Source organism: Ceratotherium simum, chromosome 31, assembly GCF_057802395.1.
Source record: "Ceratotherium simum simum isolate JZ-2026a chromosome 31, ASM5780239v1, whole genome shotgun sequence".
NCBI lineage: Eukaryota > Metazoa > Chordata > Mammalia > Perissodactyla > Rhinocerotidae > Ceratotherium > Ceratotherium simum.
In genome coordinates, this window is record NC_141930.1 from 3,559,686 (window position 1) to 3,583,103 (window position 23,418).

At 42.8% G+C, this 23,418-nt stretch overlaps 1 protein-coding gene across 1 annotated transcript in view; it reads right to left on the reverse strand.

Annotated features, from left to right (window-relative positions):
* CA13 (carbonic anhydrase 13) overlaps positions 1–12,419 on the reverse strand; it is a 28,852-nt gene extending 16,433 nt beyond the window's left edge. The window contains exons 1-3 of the mRNA XM_087420375.1: positions 12,252–12,419; positions 8,349–8,546; positions 4,064–4,182 (exon numbers count right to left, since the gene is read on the reverse strand). Of these exons, the coding sequence (XP_087276501.1) occupies positions 4,064–4,182; positions 8,349–8,546; positions 12,252–12,288 (354 nt within the window). The 5' untranslated portion in view covers positions 12,289–12,419. The remainder of the gene's footprint in view (positions 1–4,063; positions 4,183–8,348; positions 8,547–12,251) is intronic.
* Positions 12,420–23,418: the final 10,999 nt, after the last annotated feature.

The following is a 23,418-nucleotide window of genomic DNA, read 5'->3' on the forward strand; positions in this document are numbered from 1 at the left end:
CAGTGACTTGAGCTGAATGACAAGAAGTCTTTGCAGCCACTGCAGAAATGGGAATGATGAGACTCTTCTCTATTGGAAAATGATTTCTAAATAGTAGTAGTATTCAATTTTAGTTGTTTTTGCGTGTGTGTGTGTGAGGAGATCGGCCCTGTGCTAACATCTGCCAATCCTCCTCTTTCTTTGCTGAGGAAGACTGGCCCTGGGCTAACATCCGTGCCCATCTTCCTCCACTTTATATGGGACGCCACCACAGCATGGCTTGCCAAGCGGTGCGTCGGTGCGCGCCCGGGATGCGAACCGGCGAACCCCGGGCCGCCGCAGCGGAGCGCGCGCACCCAACCGCTTGCGCCACCGGGCCGGCCCCTCCATTTTAGTATTTTTAAACTGCATACTATTGGTAAAATAAGCTCAGTATGCCAAAAATCACCATTAATGTTGACATCATAGTTTACTACCAACTACATATTTAATATGCTTATTGTATATTCTTCATAAACTGTAATCAGATAAAGTCCCAAATACGAGTGGACGATTAGCCTGCTTTTTGCAGATGCATAACTCTTGGGATAAAGTTTTTCATGATTTAGATCACTTTAATCTGTCTCTGTAATGCCACAAATCATCAGATTAGGCCCCAAATTAAGTTTTCATGTGTTACAGCTTTAAATGCTCTTTTTCCTTTCTTTTCTTTTTATTTTTTAAGAGGATACAACTTGATGATGGTCACGAAGTTAGGTACAAAAGTGGCTGGAAAAACTAATTAACACTTTAGAATCGTTTCTACGGCTGAGCACAAAGGGATTCTTTTGAACCTGAAGCCAAATACAAGTGGCTCCCAAATACCTCATCTCCAGCCCCGACCTCTTCTTCAAATCCAGGTTTGTATCCAGCGGCTTCCTTGAATATGAGCCTAGAAGATCTAACAGGCATCTCAAATTTAACACATCCAAAACAGAAAGTTAATTCCTCTCTGCAACCTGCTCTTCCCTGGACTTGCCCCTCTCAGTAAATGGCAGAACCATCTTCGCGGTTGCTCAAGACAAAATCTTAGGAGTGTCTCTAGTTTCTCTTTTTCCTTCCTTAAATCTTGACGTCCTTTTGATTGGCAAGTCCCACTGATTTCACCACCCAAACATATCATGGATCTGCCTAGCTCTCTTCACCTCCACCACCCGCATAGTCCAAATTACCATCATCGCTCATGTGAACTGCTCCATGACCTTCTAATTTGTCTCCCTGCTTCAACATTTGCCAACCTCTTCTCCACAAAGCAGCTAGTTATATTTTACAAAATATAAAGCAGAACAGGTCATTGTCCTGTTGAAAACCTTCCATTGTCTTGTCCCGTTACGTCAAGGATAAACTCCACACTGCTCACCAAGCACCACAAAGCCTGACAAAGTGGTGTGGCCCCTGCCTGCCTCTCTAGGGCACGGCCTATAACTTCTCCTCTACCATTAATTCCAATCCTAGAAGCCAACATCTTCCTCTTCTTGAACATGCCAACCTCCATGCTGCCTGAGACCATTTGTACTTGCTGTTCCCACTTACTGGAAAGCTCTCTCCAGATTCTCTCACAGTGCTTCTTCTGGTCATTCAGTCTCAATTCACGTATCATGTCAAAGAGGTCTTTCCTAACCCCTCACTCGACCAGATCCCATGGTATCGTTCCTATCAGAGAACCCACCACATTCCATTTATTTACGCGTTTGTTTACCTCTAACCCCCACTAATCTGAGCTCTGACCCAGACTTCCTCTTTCTCCATCAGCATTTCCTATCTCAAACCACAAACACTAACTTCACCTCTCCTCACCCTCAAACTCAGTCAATCAACAAACCCCACAGCAGCCGCACTTCCAGCCAGTCCTCCAATTGCACTATCATCTATTTCTCTTAACAGATTTTAAAATAGCATACATCTATAATATTCTAAAAATGCAAATATGATCACTTCCCTCTCAAAGCCAGTCAGTGATGTTCCATGGCATTTAGTGCAAAGTTCACAATCCTCACCATGACTTACCCTAGTGAGATCAGGCCCCTCCAGCCTCTCCAACTTTCCCTCTGACGACCCTCCCCTTTGTTCTCCATGCTCCGACCACACTGGCCATTCTGTTCTGCAAATATGTGATGCACTTTCCTGTCCCAAGTCCTCGCACATAATTCCATGCAGGTGTCTCTCCCCTTTGCCTGGCTCACTCCTGCTCATCCTTCAGGTTTCGGGTTAAAGGTCTCTTCTACAGGGAAGCATCCCCCGACCCATCCCTCCTTCTTCCCATCACTTCCTTCAGGATGAGCATAAGTAAGCTGGGTAAAGACTGGGGACATGGCAGGATCTCAATGAATTCTTAGAGTGAATGAATGAATGTATGAACAAATGAAATAAGAAACAGCCTTAAATATCTATTACAGAATAGTATGAAATTCCAATCAAAGCTTTATCCACTTCAAGAAGGAAAGTCTACAAAGATGGCCCTTGCTCTGCAAGTAGGACTCAGAGCCTCTGATGAATTTCAGGATGTGAGAGCCCTTTTCAGGAAACCACTTGCCAACTCAGAGTAAAGCCCTCTGAGAGCACAAGAGTACACTCTCAAGTTTATGAGAGTAGAAGGTGTAACCACAAAGCAATGTGACCAATTTTCCTCAGTTGCTTAGGAAAATTACTGCAGTGATCCAAAGCCAGCTCTTAATCCCCACAAAGCTTTCGAGATTGAGAACATGTTAAGTTTAGAACACAAAACTTTAGAAAGCAAACTTGAGGACTATTCAGATTATATAAACTGAGACACCATACAGATTTAGGAGTTCCACTTTCTACAGCTCGGCATCTTTCGTCCACTGCCATGGGACACTTTGGATGTACATTTTCTTCCTCCACCCTCAGGACAGAGTGGGTCCCGTGCTCTAAGCACTTGGCCTCCAACAAAAGTGCTTTAGTAGGGAAAATGGACATTTTGGCTGATAGCCTCAAAGAGCAGATGTATGTGTTAATGGAAGACTAAAACTGGAAAGAAGTCCCCTTTGCTGGATTTCTCTCAACAACAGGGCTACAAAGGAGTGTCTGAGCTCCACAGCTCAGTAACCACGAGAAAACAAAGAAAAACTACTTGTCTGGTAACATTGCTCTGTCTTGCCTAGACGACCTACAAGCCAAATTATTTTCACTTAAATAGTTTTGGTTGAGTCACACAATAATTCACTTTCTTCTCATGGTAAAGTTGGGTGTTAGCAATATTCAATTGTATTAAAACTTGAAGTATGTCCTTTAACCAGTGGATTAGAAAAAGTAGAGTATTATTAATGAATATAATTATAAGGAAAGGCGTAACTTCCCAATCAAAAAGAAACAAGTCAGTGAATGCTTTATTGTGTTATGCTTTACCAATGCCCTGAATGATCAACCGAGATTCCATTCCATACCTGTGGTTGTAGAGGTAATCTAGAGTTTAGGAGAGTTTGTGTCTTTATTTATTTATTTTTTTCCTAAGAGGAACTTTGCCATTTACCATCACCTCTATAATATGGGCTTTAGATGATATTAGTACAGTACGTATATATCTGTGTCTGGACCAAATATGAACACAGTTGGACCTAAAACAAATGTTTCTTTCTCTCCCTTCTCACCAGCCTTTCAGAAAACACAACAGATAACGTAGAAAGAGTTTGTAATTCGGTATCAGACAGACTTGGGTTTCAACCCATATCAACTGCTTCCCAGCTGGATAAGTTATTCATTCTCTTCAAGTCTCCAGTTTACTCATTTCTAAAATAGGCACAATAACCCTATTATTAAGCTCTAATAATAGATAGATAGATAGCTCTAATAAGAGCTTAATGATAATTAAGCTCTAAGCTCTCAGAGTCAGTTTAGGGCTCAGAAGGGCTACATTTGCAGCTCTCATATTGATAAACTCTCATCCTGATGGAATAAAGCAAATTCAGACACTGAGACACCTAACTGGCTTTGGATCTGTTTGGGGTCAAGGAAGTTGTGCTCTGTGCCCCTTAAATCCCACCACATAGGAAAACTCCGAATCATGCACATATGTCTGATGGCTTACCTCTGCGGCATACCTCACTCCGTCCACCACGTGTTCAGAGCCATGATCATCAGCGGACCCCCAGTGAAGATGAAACTGTCGTAACCTGTAGCTTCCAGTGAGAGGACCCCCACGCAGAACTAAACATCAATACATTTTAAATTATTAGCAAGAAATGAATATTTACACATGCTGCCACACCCCACAACATCTCCCTAATTACTAAACATATCCAGGTCTTCCAAGAAATTTTTTGCAAATGTTTCACTCAGTTTGCTAACAGGAACACAACTTTTAGGTATATGAGGAGTGAAAAAAAACATTTTAGAAGGTTAGAGAGTCCACAGTACCCATTTTTATGGAACATCTGGGAAATCACACCAGACACACTGGTTAGAAAGTCAAAGAAATTAGGAGTTCTTAAAGGTTAGGAATTGCTCTGTTTAATGGAGGATGTCAGCCTCTGTCAATAAGGAATTAATATGCAAGAGGTCCATCTTGAACTTGGTCGAGCAGTCTAGCATTATGGTTAGAAAATAGGCTTCAGCATTTAGAAGACCCGGGCTCACGCTCTCTTTACAAACTGTACGATCTTGCACAATCTCTTTAACTTGGAAACTTCACCTTTCATGTCTATGCCCTCAAGATAGTAAATTCCTAACACTGTTGTGAAAACAGAAGAAGAATTGAACACAAAACACTTATCATTGCCTGGCATACAGTCAGCATGCTGGACGTGTTAGCTATTATTATTACTACTTCATTGTTGTTATTATTACTACAAATATTGGCAAAGTAAGCCCATCTTCTGTACTTCAGTTCTATCTGGGGAAATGTGAAATACAGGACAAAATTAACTCTTTTTAAAAAATCCGTCATATCTTGGTCACCTTGGCAGAGAATGTTTTAGTACTTTGCCTCAAATATGATTGCTGAAAAGATGGCAATAGAGTCTAAAGCATACAGAAAAGCTTCTTAATAGAAAACATAGTCCTAAACTGTCTCGTCCCAATTAATCTTTATTGGGCATGCATAGAAGATATGGGAGGATAAGGAAGTGTTGGATGGTGAATACACCAAACACATTACTAAACTCCCATCAACATCCAATAAGATTAAGTGTTAGATTGGCGAGGTGCAGCCTTAACAATAGTTTCATTTAAATTACCCACCTCTTCAGAGATTATATGTAAATATACATGCATGTATATGCTATATATATGTCTTGAAATTTGTCAAGAATGATACGACTTACATAAGAAGCAAAAGATGTTCAGAGGTATCAATGCAGTTTTCTAGAAACAGCGAGAAATAAAAGGAAAAGATAATACATTTGCCTAAGGCACACCCCTCTTTGAGCTACACTGTAGAAGGAACGATCCAGACTGCTGTCTGTATTGACCAGTACATCCGAACTCATTTCTCACCTACTGAGTTTGACTCAGCTGAAGTTGAACATCCATGATAAAGAGCTGGGGTAGTGGCTGGAATCAGCAGACCTGGGAACAGTTCTGGCTCAGCTACTAAATTGCATGATCTTTCAAAACTGCCTTAAGCCTCCATGTGCTTCAGCTTGTTATATTTGTGTTTGTTTGTCTATTTTTAATTAGGAGATTGGACTAGGTGCTCCTTATCTTGTAAAATTCTCAAAACTGCCAACAGAAAAAAATTGTAAACGTATGTAATAAAATTTTTTTGGAAGGCTGAATGGTTGGGGCTTCCTTTAGATTCATGTCGATCCAGATTTCTTTACGATAGCTATTTTCAAAGCCCATGAAAAGTAAAAGAGAAGAGAGAACCACTTACTTCAGACTCTAGGGCTCACTCTTCTGTTACAAACAGAATAATTTTACTGTTTCTTCTCCCAGCAGACAACGTTCGTGAGGGCAGAGACTGTGTCTGTTTGGGTCCCTGCTGTACCCATAACTTAGCATGGTACCCATCACAGAAGAGATGCACGATAGATAAATATTTGATGAATGAATGAATAAAATATTTGATTTGTCTTGAAACAAACAGTTTCAAAGATGACTCACAGATAAATTAATTCAAAAGACACATTTCCCATGGGCCGGCGGTGGGTTTGCAAGTTCCACTTCAGCGGCCCAGGGTTCGCTGGTTGGGATCCCATGCCAACACCTACTCACCGCTCACCAAGCCTTGCTGAGGTGGTGTCCCACATGGAAGAGCTACAACTCTACAACTGTGATACACAACTATGTACTGGGGCTTTGGGGAGAAAAAAGAAAAAAAGAGGAAGATTGGCAACAGACATTAGCACAGGGCCACTCTTTCTCAAAAAAAAAAACCCTATATCATTAAAAATAAATTTAAAAAAAAGAGACATAGGGCCGGCTCCGTGGCTTAGCGGTTAAGTGCGTGCGCTCTGATGTTGGCGGCCCGGGTTCGGATCCCGGGAGCGCCCCGAGGCACCACTTCTCCGTCCAACGTGAGGCCGAGTCCCACGTACAGCAACTAGAAGGATGTGAACCTATGACATACAACTATCTACTGGGGCTTTGGGGGGAAAAAACTGAATAAATAAAATCTTTAAAAAAAAAAATAAATAAAATAAAATAAAATAAAAAAAAATAAAATAAAATAAAAAAAAGAGACACATTTCCCTAGGTGACTCCATCCAGATTGGATGCAGTGGTATTCCAAATGAAAAGAAACCAGTAACTCCACTGTCCTGTTTTTCTTGCTGTTGCATAACAGCCATAAACAGAACCATAAAGTCATTCCTTCAGAGATACAAAGCAGATTAGAGAGCTTGAGTAATCAATGTGGAACTGACTTTGGGAGAAGTTGCAACCAAGCCGGCTCAGGAGAAAGAAAGTGACACCAAAAGCACACATCGTTAGGGAAACGTCCCAGAATAAGGGTAGAGCTCTAGAAAGCCTGCTCTGAACCCAGGATTTAAAGCCAGATTAGCACAGCTCTGCACATCCGGACTCCACATGTGAGTGTTTGAACTGAAATATCCAAACTGGGACTACGAACAGCGAATGTCTAATTGTGGAGACCATTCTCTTGGAGCAGCACTCTTCCACAGAAACACAGGGTGGGAAAAAGTGAGTCAAGTATCAAGGCTAATTATCACTGACCTTGATATAGTACACAATAAAACAGCCAAACTATGGTGTAACATGAAAAAGAGCAAACAAAAATTATTTGTAATGAGAATGATTCAGTGTTTTCAAGTGTGAAATTGTTCATCTTACTTTCTACCTAGATGAGTAAAGAAATATTATAATCTCCATCCTATGTCTGAAAGCGAGTAATCATTCCTCCAAAATCCCACTTGTCATACATATATATAATCCATTTATCCTTTCACTAAGAATTTTCTTAAAAACCTATTCCAAATAATACACTCATATAAGAGGTCTTTAGAGATTAAGAAACCAGAGTAAAATGCCATAAAAGTTTAGGAAAAATTTACTATCTTAGTAAAAGGGTCTTTGTCATTTGTTATATACTCAAAGACCAACAAAGCTGTGAAACTAGAAATGTATGTGTTCCTCTATTGAATTGGACTTTTTAAAATTGTTAGTAATTTGCTAATCCTACTCATTTTCTGAAACTATAATGTAGTCGGCTGCCTTGAATGATAAGCAAAGCTGGCAACAAAATCAGAAAAAAAATTAATTTAAAAATCAACACCTTTGTCCATGCATTTACTGTCTATCCCAGTAGGATACGAGCTCCTTTAAGGCAGAAACTGTCTTGTTCCGCTGTACATCCAGTGCCTAGGACAGTGCCTGGACCAGTAAATGTTACTAATATAAAATAAGAAAGAGACCTCGCCTGTAGAAGCCCTCCTCCACAAGCTTCAGTTTGTGAGGCTGCTACTGAAGTGACCTGGGAATCGCTAAAGAGCACATTCTTAGGACTAGCGAATGTAACGAAAGTCAGCCTAGTCACTGTATGGTGAACTGCTCTCTGAAGGAGAGCTAAATGAACAGCACATCTGTGTGTTGCCTGAAATCTAGGAAAACAGGAACCAAAGAGCACACATCTACCAGGATTATAAATGAGCCAGAGACCAAAGACATGGACGTTCCCAGTCACTGGGGCCTGAATTCTTTATGAAGCCAAGACAGCCTTCACCAAGTCTGGCTTCTTTTGCCCCGAGCATGTGCACACCAAGGTACTCTCTAATCAAACAAAACTTTTACTACAGGTTCTAGCAAAGTCCTAATAAGGAACATACAATGCACAGGTGTTTCCAATATGACAGACAAGAAAGTGCAGTCCAATCATCCAAGCCCCTCACCTCCCACCAAAAAAAGAAGTAGCCAACCTGATTTGTCCTCTGTGTCATCAAAGCCAACGCTGAAGGAATGGCCACTATTACTGATGATTTTAGCTGAGCTCGGGTCATACTTGATAGTAAGGGGTCGGAGAGCAGAGTCGTATTTCACTTCTTTGGTTTTAATCTCAATCGGAGATTGCTGATCCCCATCAGCAATAGGGAAAAGTTCATTCCAATGAATAGGACCTTAAACATACAGGACCAAAAGAAAAGGACTAAATAAGTTATTTCATTCAACAAATATTTGTTGAGTGCAATGCACTGTGCTTGAGATTGATGGAAAAACAAAGATTAATAAAATAAGGTCTTCATCCTCGGGACCCTAGCATCTAATCATTTTTTTTTACAAGACTAGTTACTTTTATTATAGGTATGGAAACCTCCCGGTTTGCCTTAATTCATTTTCAGAATTAAACTAATCCTTGTAAACAAAAGAGCATGTAAGTTTCATAAAGTACTTTCCAAAGGTATCCTTCTACCAAACTAAAAACAACAGCACAATTCATGATTGAAAACAGTGAGATTCAGTCTCAGCTCCAAGAACGAGCCATGCTGGCTCCAGAGGTTAACAAGTCTAAGGGCTGACAGAATTAATGGACCTGAGAAAGCTATGTAGAGAAGAAAGGCTGTATTTCTTAAAGACGCTATCCCTACTTCTTTCTTCGATCACCCTCTGGTATCTTCAGGTGTCATCCAGTCCTCAATTCAATTCCCTGTGATGTGCAACAAGCATACTAAAGAAATATATAAATTTTTCACATAGGGTAATCCAAATAAAATGGCTGCACCATGTCAGGAAATGTAATATTGTTGATTATCTGCAATGCAGTCAGGTAACAATTTCTTTCTTTCCGCATTTCAGAAGGTCCTCTGTGTTTATTTTGCCACTGCTACATTTGAATTCCAACACAAGGGACAATTGTCATCCTGATCCTCTATTCAAAAAGCTAAAATCGCATCAAGTTCCCAAACCAGACGCATGTTTGGTAAACTGATGTGAGCCAAAAAGCTGGCGATTCCCTTGTCTACTCTCTTCATTTCTCTGGGAGGCTCTATTCAAGTTCTGCCTCTCAAAATCCACAGCAGGGTTGCAACTTCAAGTAAGCCCCAAGCCACTCTACAGACATGAGTCCCTTCATAGGTTGGAGGCTCTTATTATCTCCTCTCCCCTGCTGGCCATTTACACAGCTGCCACCAGGTAAACAGAGCCTGGGGCTACTGACTAAGCTTTTCCCTACTTCACTAACCAACTAACTAGATTTCTCCAAAACTCAAGTATTTATTAAAGGGATACGGTATGACAATGAATTAAGCATTTGTTACTGACAACAGCAAATATTTTTAAAAGGTAAGATTTAGAACGAAATTTTAAGAAATGCAAATATACCACAATAATCAACAGCTTCAATCTCTGAATCTAATGCTGCTCATTACTCTTGATTTTGGCAAAGGGGAAGGCATAAATTCTTTCCTCCCCATAGGCTTCAGGTACAAAAAGTCACAGCGTGAATACATAATCGTACACATAACTTAAAAGCTGTTCTGCCTTGAATCGACTTCAAAGCAACTTGAACATCAAAAGGCTTGCTTACAAACTATTACAGCAAAGGCATTACATTTCCTTATTCATTAACTACTCTCATTTGCCTTTCTCTTTCTATATACAATCTAGTCGTTTTTTTTTTACGTGAAAAATGTTTTCTATTTCACTGCCACCAAGTATGACTTAACCTAAAGAGAATTCCATTTCAAATATGCAATGCAAGTGTTACGACATGTTGTTGACTTTTTTCCAATGGGAAAAGAGTTTCTTTCTCCTCCTAATTCCTTTACTCTCCTGTGTCCAGTCCTTTATAACCAGAACTATTTGTAAAAGCAGAGGCAAACCAAAATAAAATAGAAATAATACCACTTTGCATCAATTACTCAACATTATCTATTAACCAGTATGGTAGGTTCATTTCCCTGCCTCTTTTTAAAATTTTCCAAAACATCCAACTTTAAACCCATTTAAACGTAGTTCTTAAGTAGAGATAGATGGTGGTTCTTCCATTGATTCAGGAACTTTTGGATATCCATAGTAATATGTAGTTTTCAAAGACTGTCATATTTCCTAAATTAAACCAATAAAACTATCAAAGTTTAGTGGAAGAAGTAATAAGTTGTTTGTGAAGATGGTACCCCCTTCCAATACCTCGTCTCTTGATGTTCCATTTTAGCATTGCTACTATTCCCAGTTTAAGATTCCTTTTATCTGCTCATTCACTGCTTTTGCCAGTCTAAATAGAAAACAAGTAATAAAACTTGTCCAGTCAGGTTACAAAACATTTCCAATAGGATTTTGCCAAGGTTTATCTACTTAAAGATGTGGTCCTCAGAAAGCTATTGCGTCTAAAAGAAGGGAATGTCCCTACAATTCTCAGCAGAAATACAAAATCGCTCCTTGTTAATTGCTTTTCTAAGATGGATTTTTAAAATTTCTGAAGATAAGCTTCATTGAAGCCAATACTTTCTAACACATTAAAGGGTAATCAATACTCATTGATTGAAAATACCCTTCTTCCTAACCATAGTGAAGGCACTGCTGACACCCAGTAACTATCAAATAACTACCAAAAATTATTCCAGGAGAGAGGGAAATTAAAAGAAATTTGTTCGTGGAATTTTTTTTCCCCAAACATAAATTGGAAATTAGCAAAATGTAAGATTATAATTATAGTCTCAGTCAAAAAGAAATCCACCTAAATTATACCTTTCATTATTAAAGTTCTAAATTTTACCAACTGCGATTTTTAAACTGGCAGGTTAATCATAACCTCAAAAAGGCTACAATGAGAAATGAAACTTTTCTGTCTCTTTGTAAAAGTAAACTTTCTATAAAATTCGACCATGTAGTACTGTTCAATAATAGGCATGTTAATCCAAGGAAAATATTACTATTATTATTTTGATTTTGACAGTGATTCACTGTAAGGCTTTCTTCGTGTCCCTTTGCAGTTATTTTAAATAATCAGTTCAGTTTAATGCAAAAATCAGAAAAATGGTTTACTTTTGATAGTTTAGCATATGCAAGAATAAAAGTATACATCTTATTATTACTATCATTCCTGAATACATTTTTACCAATGTGTTAAAATTTCAATAATCCTTTGCTAACCCTCAACCTCTGCAAGGATGAGTGTGGAAGGACAGGGAGAAAGAGTGAAGTGGCCCGAAATATAACTTCATTTCCCAGGAAGAACCTGAAGTCTCACTAAAGCAGGAGCCCCAGTGAACCAGCTGCAAATCGCTGCGGGAATTTTACAGTAACAGCTATGAAGAAATTGGCAGTACTCTGGCTGCCAAGAAGACAACGTCAATCTTCATTGTTGCAATTCAAGGTACTCAAGTTTCTTAAATATGTTTTCAAATATTTTCCATGATTTGTTGCCCCTAAGTGAATAATGAGCTTAAAAGACTGAACTTGTCCTCAATTCCTTAAACTGTGTCATCGGACTTCTAATCTCGGTGCCCTTCATTGATAAGCAGTGATTACTAGGAAAGGTCCTGGGCTTTTCAAATGAAAGCGAACGGACACAGGTGAAGATTTCGGGGTCTGGGGCATCTTTGCAGGGCTAGCCCACGCCAGCTCTCACCCCACTATCAGCTGAACCCTCCCAAACCCGCTTTCCCTGTCTACACTGCACTGAGCCGTCCCTCCGCTTCCTGCACCGGGCTCCGGGAGCGCGCTGGTTTAAAGAGGAACCGGAAAGCTTCTCCAGGCGCGGGACCAGCGGTGTGGTCGGCCGACCGGGCATCGGGCCCCCCCCAACGCCCACCCCACCCGGCTCCACCCCGTACGCCCCCATCCCCGCCTCGCGCCGGAGCCCCCTCCACCCAGCAGGCGCTCACCGTTGTGCTCGCCGTATCCCCAGCTGAGCGCGGACATGGTCCCTCGGGTGGCAGGCAGAGGAGGACGTGGCCGGGCAGCCAGAGGAGCGAGGGAGCCCGAGCGCGGGCGGCGGTGGCGCCCAGGGCGGGGACAGAAGTGGCAGCCCCGGCAGCCCGGCCGGGGCGCTCTGGCCTCGTCCGCCAGGGGGCGGCGGCGGGCGGGGGGCGCGCGAGGAGGGCGCGGGGCGGGCGGAGCTGAGTCCCGGCGCGCCCGGCCCTCGCGCGCCCGGTTTGAACTCAGGGAGAGAGCTTGGGCTTGACCCAGAGGCAGGAAGGGAGGAGGGAACGAGAGAGAGAAGTTTCCAGGGGGGTTTCCTGCCTTCTGAGAAGCAGTCACCCTGGAGAGGAGAGTGTCGCCTAGAGGGCTGTCCCGGGAGTAAATGAGTCACCGGGGCTGCAGCCGCCTGGCTGGGAGTGGGGATGCTGGTGGAAATGTGGAGAGGCCTGTGCTGCCAGCGGTGGTGGTGATTACAAATACAGACCAATGATGACGATGGAAATAGCCACACAAAATCATTTCGCTGGTATTTATTAAGGGCTTACCAAGGACCAGGGTCTTAGCTAAGAGGTTTACCCACATTTTTCCATTAGATCCTCACAACGTTCCTTTGAAGAAGATACTATAAGTGCCCCAGTGTTGGGAGGAGAGGAAATGAGGCTTAAGAGAAGCTAAGTAACCGCCCCAGGTCACCCAGCTAAGAGGGGCAGGAGGTCCCTCTCCAAGAGGAATGCAGATCTCAGAGATCTCTGCCAGAGGCCAACTCCATGGCCTGTTCATCCTGGTCACTTCCTCTGCCTCTCACCCTCTGCAGGCCTGTGGCCTGGGGACTGAGGGAACCAAACTCGGTTATTGATACTTGGTCCCGAGGTTCTGCTGTCTTTTTGACCCGGCAGGGAGGAGGGTGTTCAGGCCCTTTTCCTGGCCGCGTGGAAGGCTTGCTGCCCTAGGACTGAAGGCTGAACTGACCGCAGAACCTTGAATTTCCGTCTTGGAGTAGTAGGTGTTCTGGGCTCCCTAGGACTGAAGGCTGAACTGACTTGAATTTCTGTCTTGGAGTAGTAGGTGTTCTGGGCTCCAAGTGAGAAATAGAACTGTTTGACTCCCCAGGATTATAATTACTGTCCCAGCTGCCTAAGGGTGTGAGTTGGGTCAATTTGAAATTTCCAATTGAGCTGTGTAATAACAAAGTAATGCAAAGACCTTCTTAATGGGCATGAGCCTTCCGTAAAAGACGTAAGTGTAGCTGTTTAAATATCATCTTTCATTTTCTCTTGCCATCCACACGGCAGCTGCAGAATGTGGTAATTGCAAGTCCCAGGAGGTACCTCTTTTCGTAACCACTGCATTGTTTAGGGACTGCTAAATAAAGATCAATTTGAACTATTCTTCTTTAGACCTGAACTAAATACCCCATAGTTCACCCTGTACCTGTAGTTCTTAATGAGGTTGGAATACAACAGGAGAAAAAGGTTTTCATACAGCATTAAATACAGTAAAAATCATGCTCCTCTTGCATCTAGGAGAAAGATGCAAGATGCCATATTCTCTGGCACAATAGGGTTCATTTATGGCAATATAATAGGAGCCAAACTTTTAAGAGTAAGGTCTGATCTATATTCACTTTCATCACAAAAGACAATAATTATCCAAAATATACAAAAAACTCTTAAAACTCAACAAGTAGAAAACAACCTGATTAAAAAATGAGCCAAAGATCTTACCAGACACCTCACTAAAGAAGATATACAGATTGCAAATAAGTGTATAAAACATGCTCCACATCAAATGTCCTCAGGGAAATGCAAATTAAGGCAACAATGAGATACCACTACACACCTATTAGACCTGGTGAAAATCCAGAATACTGACAACACCAAATGCTGGCGAGGCTGTGGAGCAACAGGGATTCTCATCATTGCTGGTAGGAATGCAAAATGGTGCAGCCACTTTAGAAGACAGTTTGGCAGTGTCTTACCAAACTAAACCTACTCTTACCATATGATCCAGCTATGATACACTACTTGGTATCGTCAACTTGAAAAGCAAATTCATCAGTTATTTTACCCTCAAAATGAGTTTATTTGGGAATAGCCAAAAGAATTGCAACTCAGGATGTGCATGGTATGGCAAACCATAGGCAAATCACGAGAAGAAAGGGAGTTGCTTTTATAGAAAAAATGGGGGGAGTGGGAAGGGGCTGTTCTAAATGAAAGTCCATTCCGGGAAAGCAACAGTTTGGGGCCACAGTGGCTTCTCACGGGCTGAGCTGTGGTGTTTCTCATTGGCTGGGCTGTTGCTGGGTGGGGTGAGAAATCTTCCTTCAGTAGTAAAGTAGTTGAACTTCCTGTCAGAGATGCAAGGATAGATCTCTTCCTGTTCTGAGTAATTGATGATGTGTGATAGGGTGTGAGAGCTCCCCCTGCAGGCCTTCCCAACTCCAATTTAGTTAAGGTTTCTTTGATTAATTTTCTTATGCCCCCCACCTTTTTTTTTTTTTTTGGTGAGGAAGATTGGCCCTGAGCTAACATCTGTTGCCAATCTTCCTCTTTTTGCTTCAGGAAGATTGTCCCTGAGCTAACATCGGTGCCCATCTTCCTCTACTTTATATGGGATGCCATCACAGCATGGCTTGATAAGGAGTGCATCAGTCCTCACCCAGGATCTAAACCCATGAACCCTGGGCCACTGATGTGGAGCATGCGAACTTAACCACTACACCACCAGGCCAGCCCCTACATTTTTCCCTTTTGATCAAGATCTTTCTCTGAAAGCATCGCTGATCAACAGTCTGATTTTCTGTGCACGGTGTTTCTTCCCTCAATGCCAGGAAGGACCTTTCCTGGTGGCTGTTGTCTCATGTTGGAGGGAAAGTGCATAGCAGTTGGAAACCATTTAGGCCACACTTGAGTAATGAGGAAGGTTAGGAGGGAGAACTCTGAGGCACTTCCCATGTAAAGTCTATATTTCTCTAAGGTTGTAGACATTGGAGATCATCTCAAAGTGCTGAGCCAGCATCACCTTATTGGGCATGTCCTTTCTATAGAGGTTTGACAGGCAATAGGTACAAAATTCTACAATAAGCATACAGAGTAAGACTAAGAGCAATACTATAAACCAGTTTGCAGGATGGTTCTAAACCAGGAGAGCAGACCTGAAGGTACCAGCTGAACAAATCGAAAGACAGTGGATTGTTAGGTGTAATTTGTTGTAGCCAATGTGCTTGCTCTCTCATCTTATGTAATTGGGTTTCTATTTCCTCAGAGGCATTTATGCATGTGCAATAGGAGGTCTTCACCACTGCATAGACACCTTCTTGCTTGGTGAGTAGATAACCTATGGCTACATGATTATCCAAAACTACCTTGACCAATGAGTTAAGCGACCATTGCTGAGCTGAAATTGCTTTGGCTGTGGAGTTGGCCAACTCTTCCAGAGTCAGGGAGAGATTTCTGATCATTTGTTCATTGGCACACACTCTGATTCGTGGGAAGAAAGTTCTTCCCACAGAGGCAAACCCAGAGTCATGTATACCTCCTGGAAGTTCTCGTTTAGAGCAACTATGGAGATGCAATGGAAGAAACCAATGAGAGGTCTCTGGTTATGCAGAGAGAACAGGATAGTGAATATGGCAAGGGCACACTGTCCTTGGATTCTCCAGCGGTCAAGGCCGTGAGTTGCCCAACCATAAATGTCATTATTGAAACCTCCACAGATGACGACATAACCTGGGGTGTACATAAGGCTCCTGCATAAGGGATATCATCTCTAGACTTGTTCATCTGCATGGGGCTCTAGCATTAAATAACCAAGGCTCAGACACTATGTTGTTACATACCCAGAGGTTCCCTAAATACATGTTAAGAAATATACAAATGATTCAACTTACATTGATGGTCCCAGAAAGTTCTTCATACAAATATTCAAAAGATCTTGTTTTCCCCTCCCAAGGCTGGGTTAAATTAAAGCAAGGAATGAGTCAGGTGGGCTTAGCACCCTGGCTCCATAAAATGGGCCAGCAGAGCAATTTAGACAAACAACAGCATCCAGAATCCTAGTGAAATTACTTATAGGATGAACTAAGGGCTCATTACTGTCTTGAACAGACAGAAGTTTCTGATGGCCAATCCAGCAATCAGAGAAGTTTCCATCTTATTTAGCAAGAGATTGGGAAATGCGGACAAGGGCGTTGTCCTTTCAGGAAAGACAGGGAGAAAATAACCTAAAAAACAACAGTGGGAAGAGGGTATACAGGCCTCGTCCAGTCATCTTGGGAAAGCTGTCTGCCTCAGACATTGGTTCCTTCAAATCCTGGTGAGTTTTATCTTCAGATCCCCTGACAGAATGCAGGTCCATGGGGTTTGGTGCCTTCTTTGGGTGTGACACGTGGATCCAAGAGTCCACTCCCTGGAGTTGGGTGGCACAAGGGTTAGTTAGCAGTACCTGATAGGGGCCCTTCTAGAGAGGCTGGAGAGTGTCCATTTGGAGGTGTCTTTTCCAGTAAATAAAATCTCTAGGTTGTAAAGTGTGGTGTTTGAGGTCTTCGTCTCCTGAGAGCTCATTGTGAAAAAGTTGCTCTACCAAAGTGTGGTTATTTTTAACAGAAGCAATTAGGCCTTTAAGATATTGAAGTATGCCTCCCTTTACCAAATGAGGGTCAAGAGAAGCAGGTGCCAAGTACATTGGGTGACCTGTGATTATTTCAAAGGGTGAAAGTTTATGAGTTCCAAAAGGGGTAGATGGGAGATTTAGGAGGACTAACAGCAGCTCTTCTGGCCAGGGTATCTGGAGGGTTTCCATGGACTTTGCTAATTGAGGCTTAGTAATGCCATTAGGACATTCAACTAGCCCAGAGGATTGAGGATGATAAGCACAGTGAAAGTGCAGCAAAATCAGCCAGAGAGCACAGGCTCCTGTTGAAGTATTCAATCTGTGAAGTGAGTTCCCTGCTCAATATGAAGTTCAAGGGATAGTCTTTTCTAACAGAATTTTAGCCACAGAAGAAGCAGTAGCCTGTCTACAAAGGCAAGCTTTAGTCCAGTAAGAAAATATATAGACCATGACCAACACATATTTACATCCATGAGATGGGAGGAGTTATATAAAATCCACTTGCCAAAGTTTGAACGGTCCATTGGGCAATTTAAAGTGTCCAGGAGCTGTGTGAACAGGTTTCTCTGAATCATATTTTGGCCAGGTAGGGCAAGTGAAATAGGCACTTTTTGCAGCTTTATTAATATTTCCCCACCAGTATTGGTGCATAAAGGTTACCATTTTATCTGAAGACGAATGGTTCAAGGCATGTACAGTGGTTACTAAGAGGAATTTTAGAGTCTCTGGTAGAACTATGTTCTTATATGGCGCAAACCAGAGCTTCCTCTTTTTGTCAAACCAGCAATTGTTGAACTTCAAATCTTGTTTTTCCTTTTCTGAGGCCAATTGTTGGCCTTCTCTAGCCAGTTTTTCCAAGCTATCATTAGGAGAAGCATCCCTGTGGACCACGACAGAGGTTTGACTACTATTTGCTCCTTTAAGAGCAGCAGTCTTTGCAGAAGTGTCAGGAAGGTGATTGCCTCTAACATCCAGAGAGTCAAGTTTAGAATGCCCTAAAATCATAACAATAGCTAAAGTAGCAGGTGAGAGGACCACATGCAATAGTTCCTGAACATAAGGACTGTTTTTGATTTTATCTCCACTGGAGGTAAGGAACCCATGTTGCTTTCACAACATCCCAAAGTCATGGGCTGCTCCAGAAGCGTACCTCTGACCAGTATAAACGTGGCGGGCTTGCCCTTGGTTGGGGTACAGGCTTGTGTAAGTGCACACAATTCACCTTGTTGGGCCATAGTAACCAAGGGCAAAGGTGTCACTTCAATTACATCAAAAGGCATTGATACTGCATATCCAGCACAATATTTACCAATGTCATCCTTTAAATAAGACCCATCAGTAAACTGTGAGACACTGGTGTTCATCAGAGGAGTTTCTTGTAGGTAGTCACAACGGGTCAGGAAGTGGTCTGTCGGTGTTAAGCAGTCATGAAGAACTTCATTGGTAGCAGAGGGGAGAAAGGTGGCAGGGTTAAGGTTATTGCAGTGAGAAAGAGTTATTTGAGGAGCAGTCAGAGGATCTCATCAGAGGTGAGACGGCTGGCTGAACGACATGGTGTGTGGTGAGAATTTAGGAGGGCTTCCACTGCATGGGGTCCAAAAATGGTTAAAGGGGATCCCACACCTGTTTCCTTGATGGCTTTAACCAAAAAAGTGGAGGCGGGTATGGCTCTAAGGTAGGGAGGGTCTCCTTGCACTACAGGGTCCAGTTGCTGGCTATAGTACGCTATGGGTTGACAGTGGTCCTCAAGTTTCTGAGTGAGTACCCCAAGGGCACTCCCTTCCTTCTCATACACAAAAAGGAAAAAGGGAAGCTGGTCGTTTGGATGCCCAAGGGCAGAGGGGTTTATTAAGCCCTTCTTTAAAGTTTTAAAGGCTATGTTGTCCTGTTCTCCCCGCAAGATCAGGTCAGGGCTATTGTCTTTTAGTAACACATACAAGGATTTGGCCATAAGAGAAAAATTTGGAATTCAATTTCAGCAGTAGCCAGCCAGCCTGAGAAAACCTCATAGCTGACACTTAGTTTGGGGTTTTGGGAAGCTCAGGACACCAGGAGGCCTGTCTGGATCTGGATGTAGCCTTTGTTCAGATAATAAGTGCCCCAAATACCAAACTTGGGTTTGGACAAACTGAAGTTTCTCCTTGGTGACCTTGTGTCCCTTTAGAACTATAAATCTAAGTGGATGCTGTCTCCCTGTGAGGAGGCCTGAGACAGGGAACAAAGAAGCCAATCGTCTCCACACTGCAGCAAAGCAGAACCTCTAGGAGACTGTACATCATCCTGATCAGCGTTCAAGACCTGTGAAAAGTAAGGACTTTCAGTAAAGCCCTGAGGCATCACTGTCTGTGTGGATTTTTTTTCCTTCCCCAGTGAAAATGAAGAGGAACTGGCTGTCCTCATCACCTGTGACACTGAAGAACATGCTGCACAGGTCAATCACAGTAAAGAATTTACTTTCAGTTGGGATACACGCCAGCAGCACATGAGGGTTAGGAACAACTGGGTGCTGAGGGATGACAATGTTATTTATCGCTTGGAGGTCCTGGATGAATCTTCATCCTTGGTCATTGGGTTTTCTTTTTATCTCTTTTTTTGCTGAGGAAGATTAGCCCTGAGCTAACATCTGTGCCAATCTTTCTCTATTTTGTGTGTGAGTCACTGCCGCAGCGTGGCTGACAAATGGTGTAGGTCCACGCCTGGGATGTGAACCTGCAAACCCGGGCCACCAAAGCAAAGAGTGCCAAACTTAACCACTAGGCCACAGGGCCGGCCTGATCATTGGGTTTTCTTACAGGTAAAATGAGAGTATTACAGGAACTAGTACAGGGAATAATGAGGCCTTGGGCCTTATAATCTTCTATTACTGGCCAATACCCTGGAGGGTTTTTTTATTTATAGGGCATTGATAAATTTGAGGGAAATGTTTTGAAGGACCTATTTGAATTTTGGTAGATGTGCTGTGGATTCTGCCAATGTCGGTTGCATACTGTGCCCATAAGGAGGGTGGCAGCTGATCAAATAGGGACAAATAGCTAACGTTCTTAAAATAGCTTTAATGTCATCAGTGATGGAGCAAATAAAAGATGTTGAAGGGTCTTTTAATTCACCTAGTTGACCATTTTGGTTGCTACTATTGCTGCTGCTATGAAATTCTAGAATCATTTCCCCCTTTCTCTGGGAAATCTTGTCTTAATAGAGGAATGAGAGGGGAGAAACTCAGGGGAAGAGTGAGTGTCCACCAGAGGCCTAAACAGAAAGGAATAGGTGTAGAGACAGGGGCCTGTTGGGGTTTGTCTGAGACTCCACTGTCTGAGCTGTTTCAGTACTCCGAGGAGGGGGCTAGTTAATAACAGTGGGGTTGAGCACTGAGAGCATAGCACTGGTATCAGTAAGTCCAGGGAAAGATTCATCCTCAATCTGGAGAGTGATTTCCCAGAGCTGATTAAGGGAAAGGGTTGGGAAAAGCCCCTGTTGTTCTGCGGAACCCCATCACTGGGGACTGGAAGGACATTGGAAGGACCGGCTGGGGGAATGAGACCCCTGGAGTTTTTTAGCTTGCAGCACTCACTTTTACAATACCCTGGCTTTTTACAGAAATGACAGAGACTGGGAAGTTTCTGGTTCCATCCAGAGGCCTCCATTTGTTGGAGTTGAAAATTTAGGATTTTTGTGGTCTTTTTTCTAGGTAAATCCTCTAGAGAGTGAGTGAGCTAATTTGCCAAACTGACCAAATCTGGAGTGGACATGATCTCCCCTTCCATCCAGCTGCTCTTCACTAAGAGGGAAAGATCCTGGTTCAGCCCATTAAACATAAAATTAAAAGCTACCCGAGTGGATTTAGCTTTCATGGGAGGGCAGAGTTATCTTTGGAAGTGAGCTGAAGTCAATTAAAATAGTTATGAACAGGTTCATCAGGCTTTTGCACACAAGCCTGAATTTTGTTCCAAAAACAGGCTTGGGAAAGGCTACTGGGATGGCTTGGTGGAGTTTTCCAGCAAGTGTTCTAGATTCTTGCCAAAAGTTAGCATTTTTTTTCTAAATCCTTTTCAAGATGTTCCCATCAGGCAAGTTTCATCCAATGCTGGGCCTGGCCTTCCCCATCAAGCATGTGAACTAGCTTCTATAAGTCTGAAAACCCCAGCCAGTAGGTCTGAATATATTAAACTCATCAGCTAATCTATGGGAGTCCTCAGTTGCCTTTGGAAAATCCTTATCAATGGCTCACAATTCAGCTTTAGTCCATTGAACATAAGAGATCTGAGATTTGTTTGGATCCTCAGAGGGTTTAATTTAAAAAGACCAGGTTCTAACAGGTTCAAAAGAAGGAGGGGCGAGGGTGGGTTCAGAGGAGAAAGGACGTTTGACAAGAGGATTAGAGTGGGGAGGGGGAGGGTACAGAGAAGGTGGGGATGGTGCAGAAGGGAAAGAGGAAGATGGCGTTGGGGGCGGAGCCTGAGGACAAGACGGCTGCCGGGGTGGAGTCTGAGATAAATGAGTCAGGAAAGACAAGCAAGATGGCAGCTGAGACAGAGAGGAAGTAGAGGGAACATGAAGCTTCAGAAGCCATTTTGTTCTCCCTGTTTTTTCATTGTTTTGGTTAATTTAGACATAGTATCTTGCAGTGAGGCAATTTTAGAGTTTTGTGCTAGTTTAGAAGCCTCTAGGTACCAATTAAAATAAACGTACCATTTGTTTTACTTAATTTTAGAGCCATGGTCTTCTAATTTGGTTTTAAGTAAAGCTAGTTTGGGGAGATGGAAAGTTGCCCATAATGGCCATTGCAATTCCAGACTACTTTTGGTCTCTTTGGCTCACTTAGTTAAAAATACGCATGTGGGGGGCCCAAAGTTCTCAAACATAAACCCAGCCAGGGTCCCGGAAGGAAAGTTTCCCTTAGAACATTTAGATGACTGGAATCCTACTTCTGAAATTTACTCTGAAAACCCAAGAAAGTTGCTAGAGTCCTAGCCCTGATAACCAATGGAATCTAAAAACAAAACAAAGTTGCCAGATTCCCAGCCTGATTCCCAAAGGAATCTGAAAACCAAAGAAAAACTCCTGGATTCTCAGCAAGCCCAACCCCCAAAAGGAACTGTGCTACTTTTAGAAAATAACTGAGTGTAAGTGAGCATAAGTGAGGCCATCTTGTTACACCAAATGGTCCCAGCCCATCCTCTGTGTGACTACTCACTGCTCTGCACATACTCTAAAAAATTCACACGCTCTCCTGATTTATGGCCTCCACTTACGTATGTACTCCCTGATAGCTTGATAAATTAAAAACTTTGTTCTGTGAGTTTCTCTCCAGGAACAGGCTGACCACAGGTGGGAAACACATCTACAAGGTATCCATCACAGCTGACAGAAGAATGAACAATGTGATGCCCGGAGCCCATCATGCCTGGAGACCAACATCCCTGGGCCCTCTCCTCACTGCCCATTTTCCCTATATAACTGCATCAAGATTCTGTAATCTTTGAAGATGGTTTTTGGAGATTTTAGTCTGCCATCTTCCTGGTTATGCTGGCTAATCAAATTAAAACTTCCTTTCTCTATCCCTAACTCATTGTGATTAATTGGCTCTGATCCTGGCGAGCACAGTGAGCCCACTGCTCAGTAACAAATTCTGGGGACCCAGATGGGACCATAGCCTCTGCCCATGGCTAGTCAACTTGGAGGAAGCTGTTTGGGGATTTTCCCTGCAGCTTCCCAGCTTCCCAGCTTCCCTGGCTTTTTCTACCCAGAAAATTCCCCTTGTGGCTTCTTCACTTGCTGATTGCCTCCAACGCTTTAGTGATTGGGAAACAAAGGACTATATCATATGCTAATAAGCTTGCGTCTGCGGCTAGGTGAGTCATCCAGAGTACACCTCCCCGGTACTATATTCCTTTTTCCTTGTCTGGGGGCTTTGGGTAGGCCAAAGTCCATCTGGTTTAGGTGCCAAGGTTTAGGGATAAAGGAAAGTGCAGACTGCCTAGTATATTATCTGGAAGACTAGTCTCTGGTTTTTCTGTGGTGTACATACCTGTATAGTCTGTTCTCCTGAGTGTGTATATGTTCCACTAGTCTGTGTGCCAGTTTTTCTTTGTGTCAGAATCCCACAGCGTACTCCCAGTGTCTGTTACATCATCTGTGGGACCATGAAGTTTGTGACCTTCTCTGTCAAGTGTCAAGCTGGAATTGTATGACTCAATGCAGGCACTGCTGTTTGCGTGTTAACCCTTGGGAGGACGCCGTGAGAGCACAGCCCGACCATCTTTTCCCCCTCTTTGTCTGTCTGGTCTGGCACCTTCTTTGCTGTCATTGTGTGGAAGTTAGGTTTGGGCTTAAAGTAAGTTGGACTTGGACTTCCTGCAAAATAGAAACTTTCTGCCAGGCACCAGACCTCCTACACCGGCATTGGGAAATTAGATCTTCCCTCTTGCCTCTTTGGCTTGTTTAGCACTGGTGTGAGAACTGTACACTTGGGCGGAGTGGGATTTGGATAAGTCCCAAAGTTATCTCGATGCCTGGAGTCAA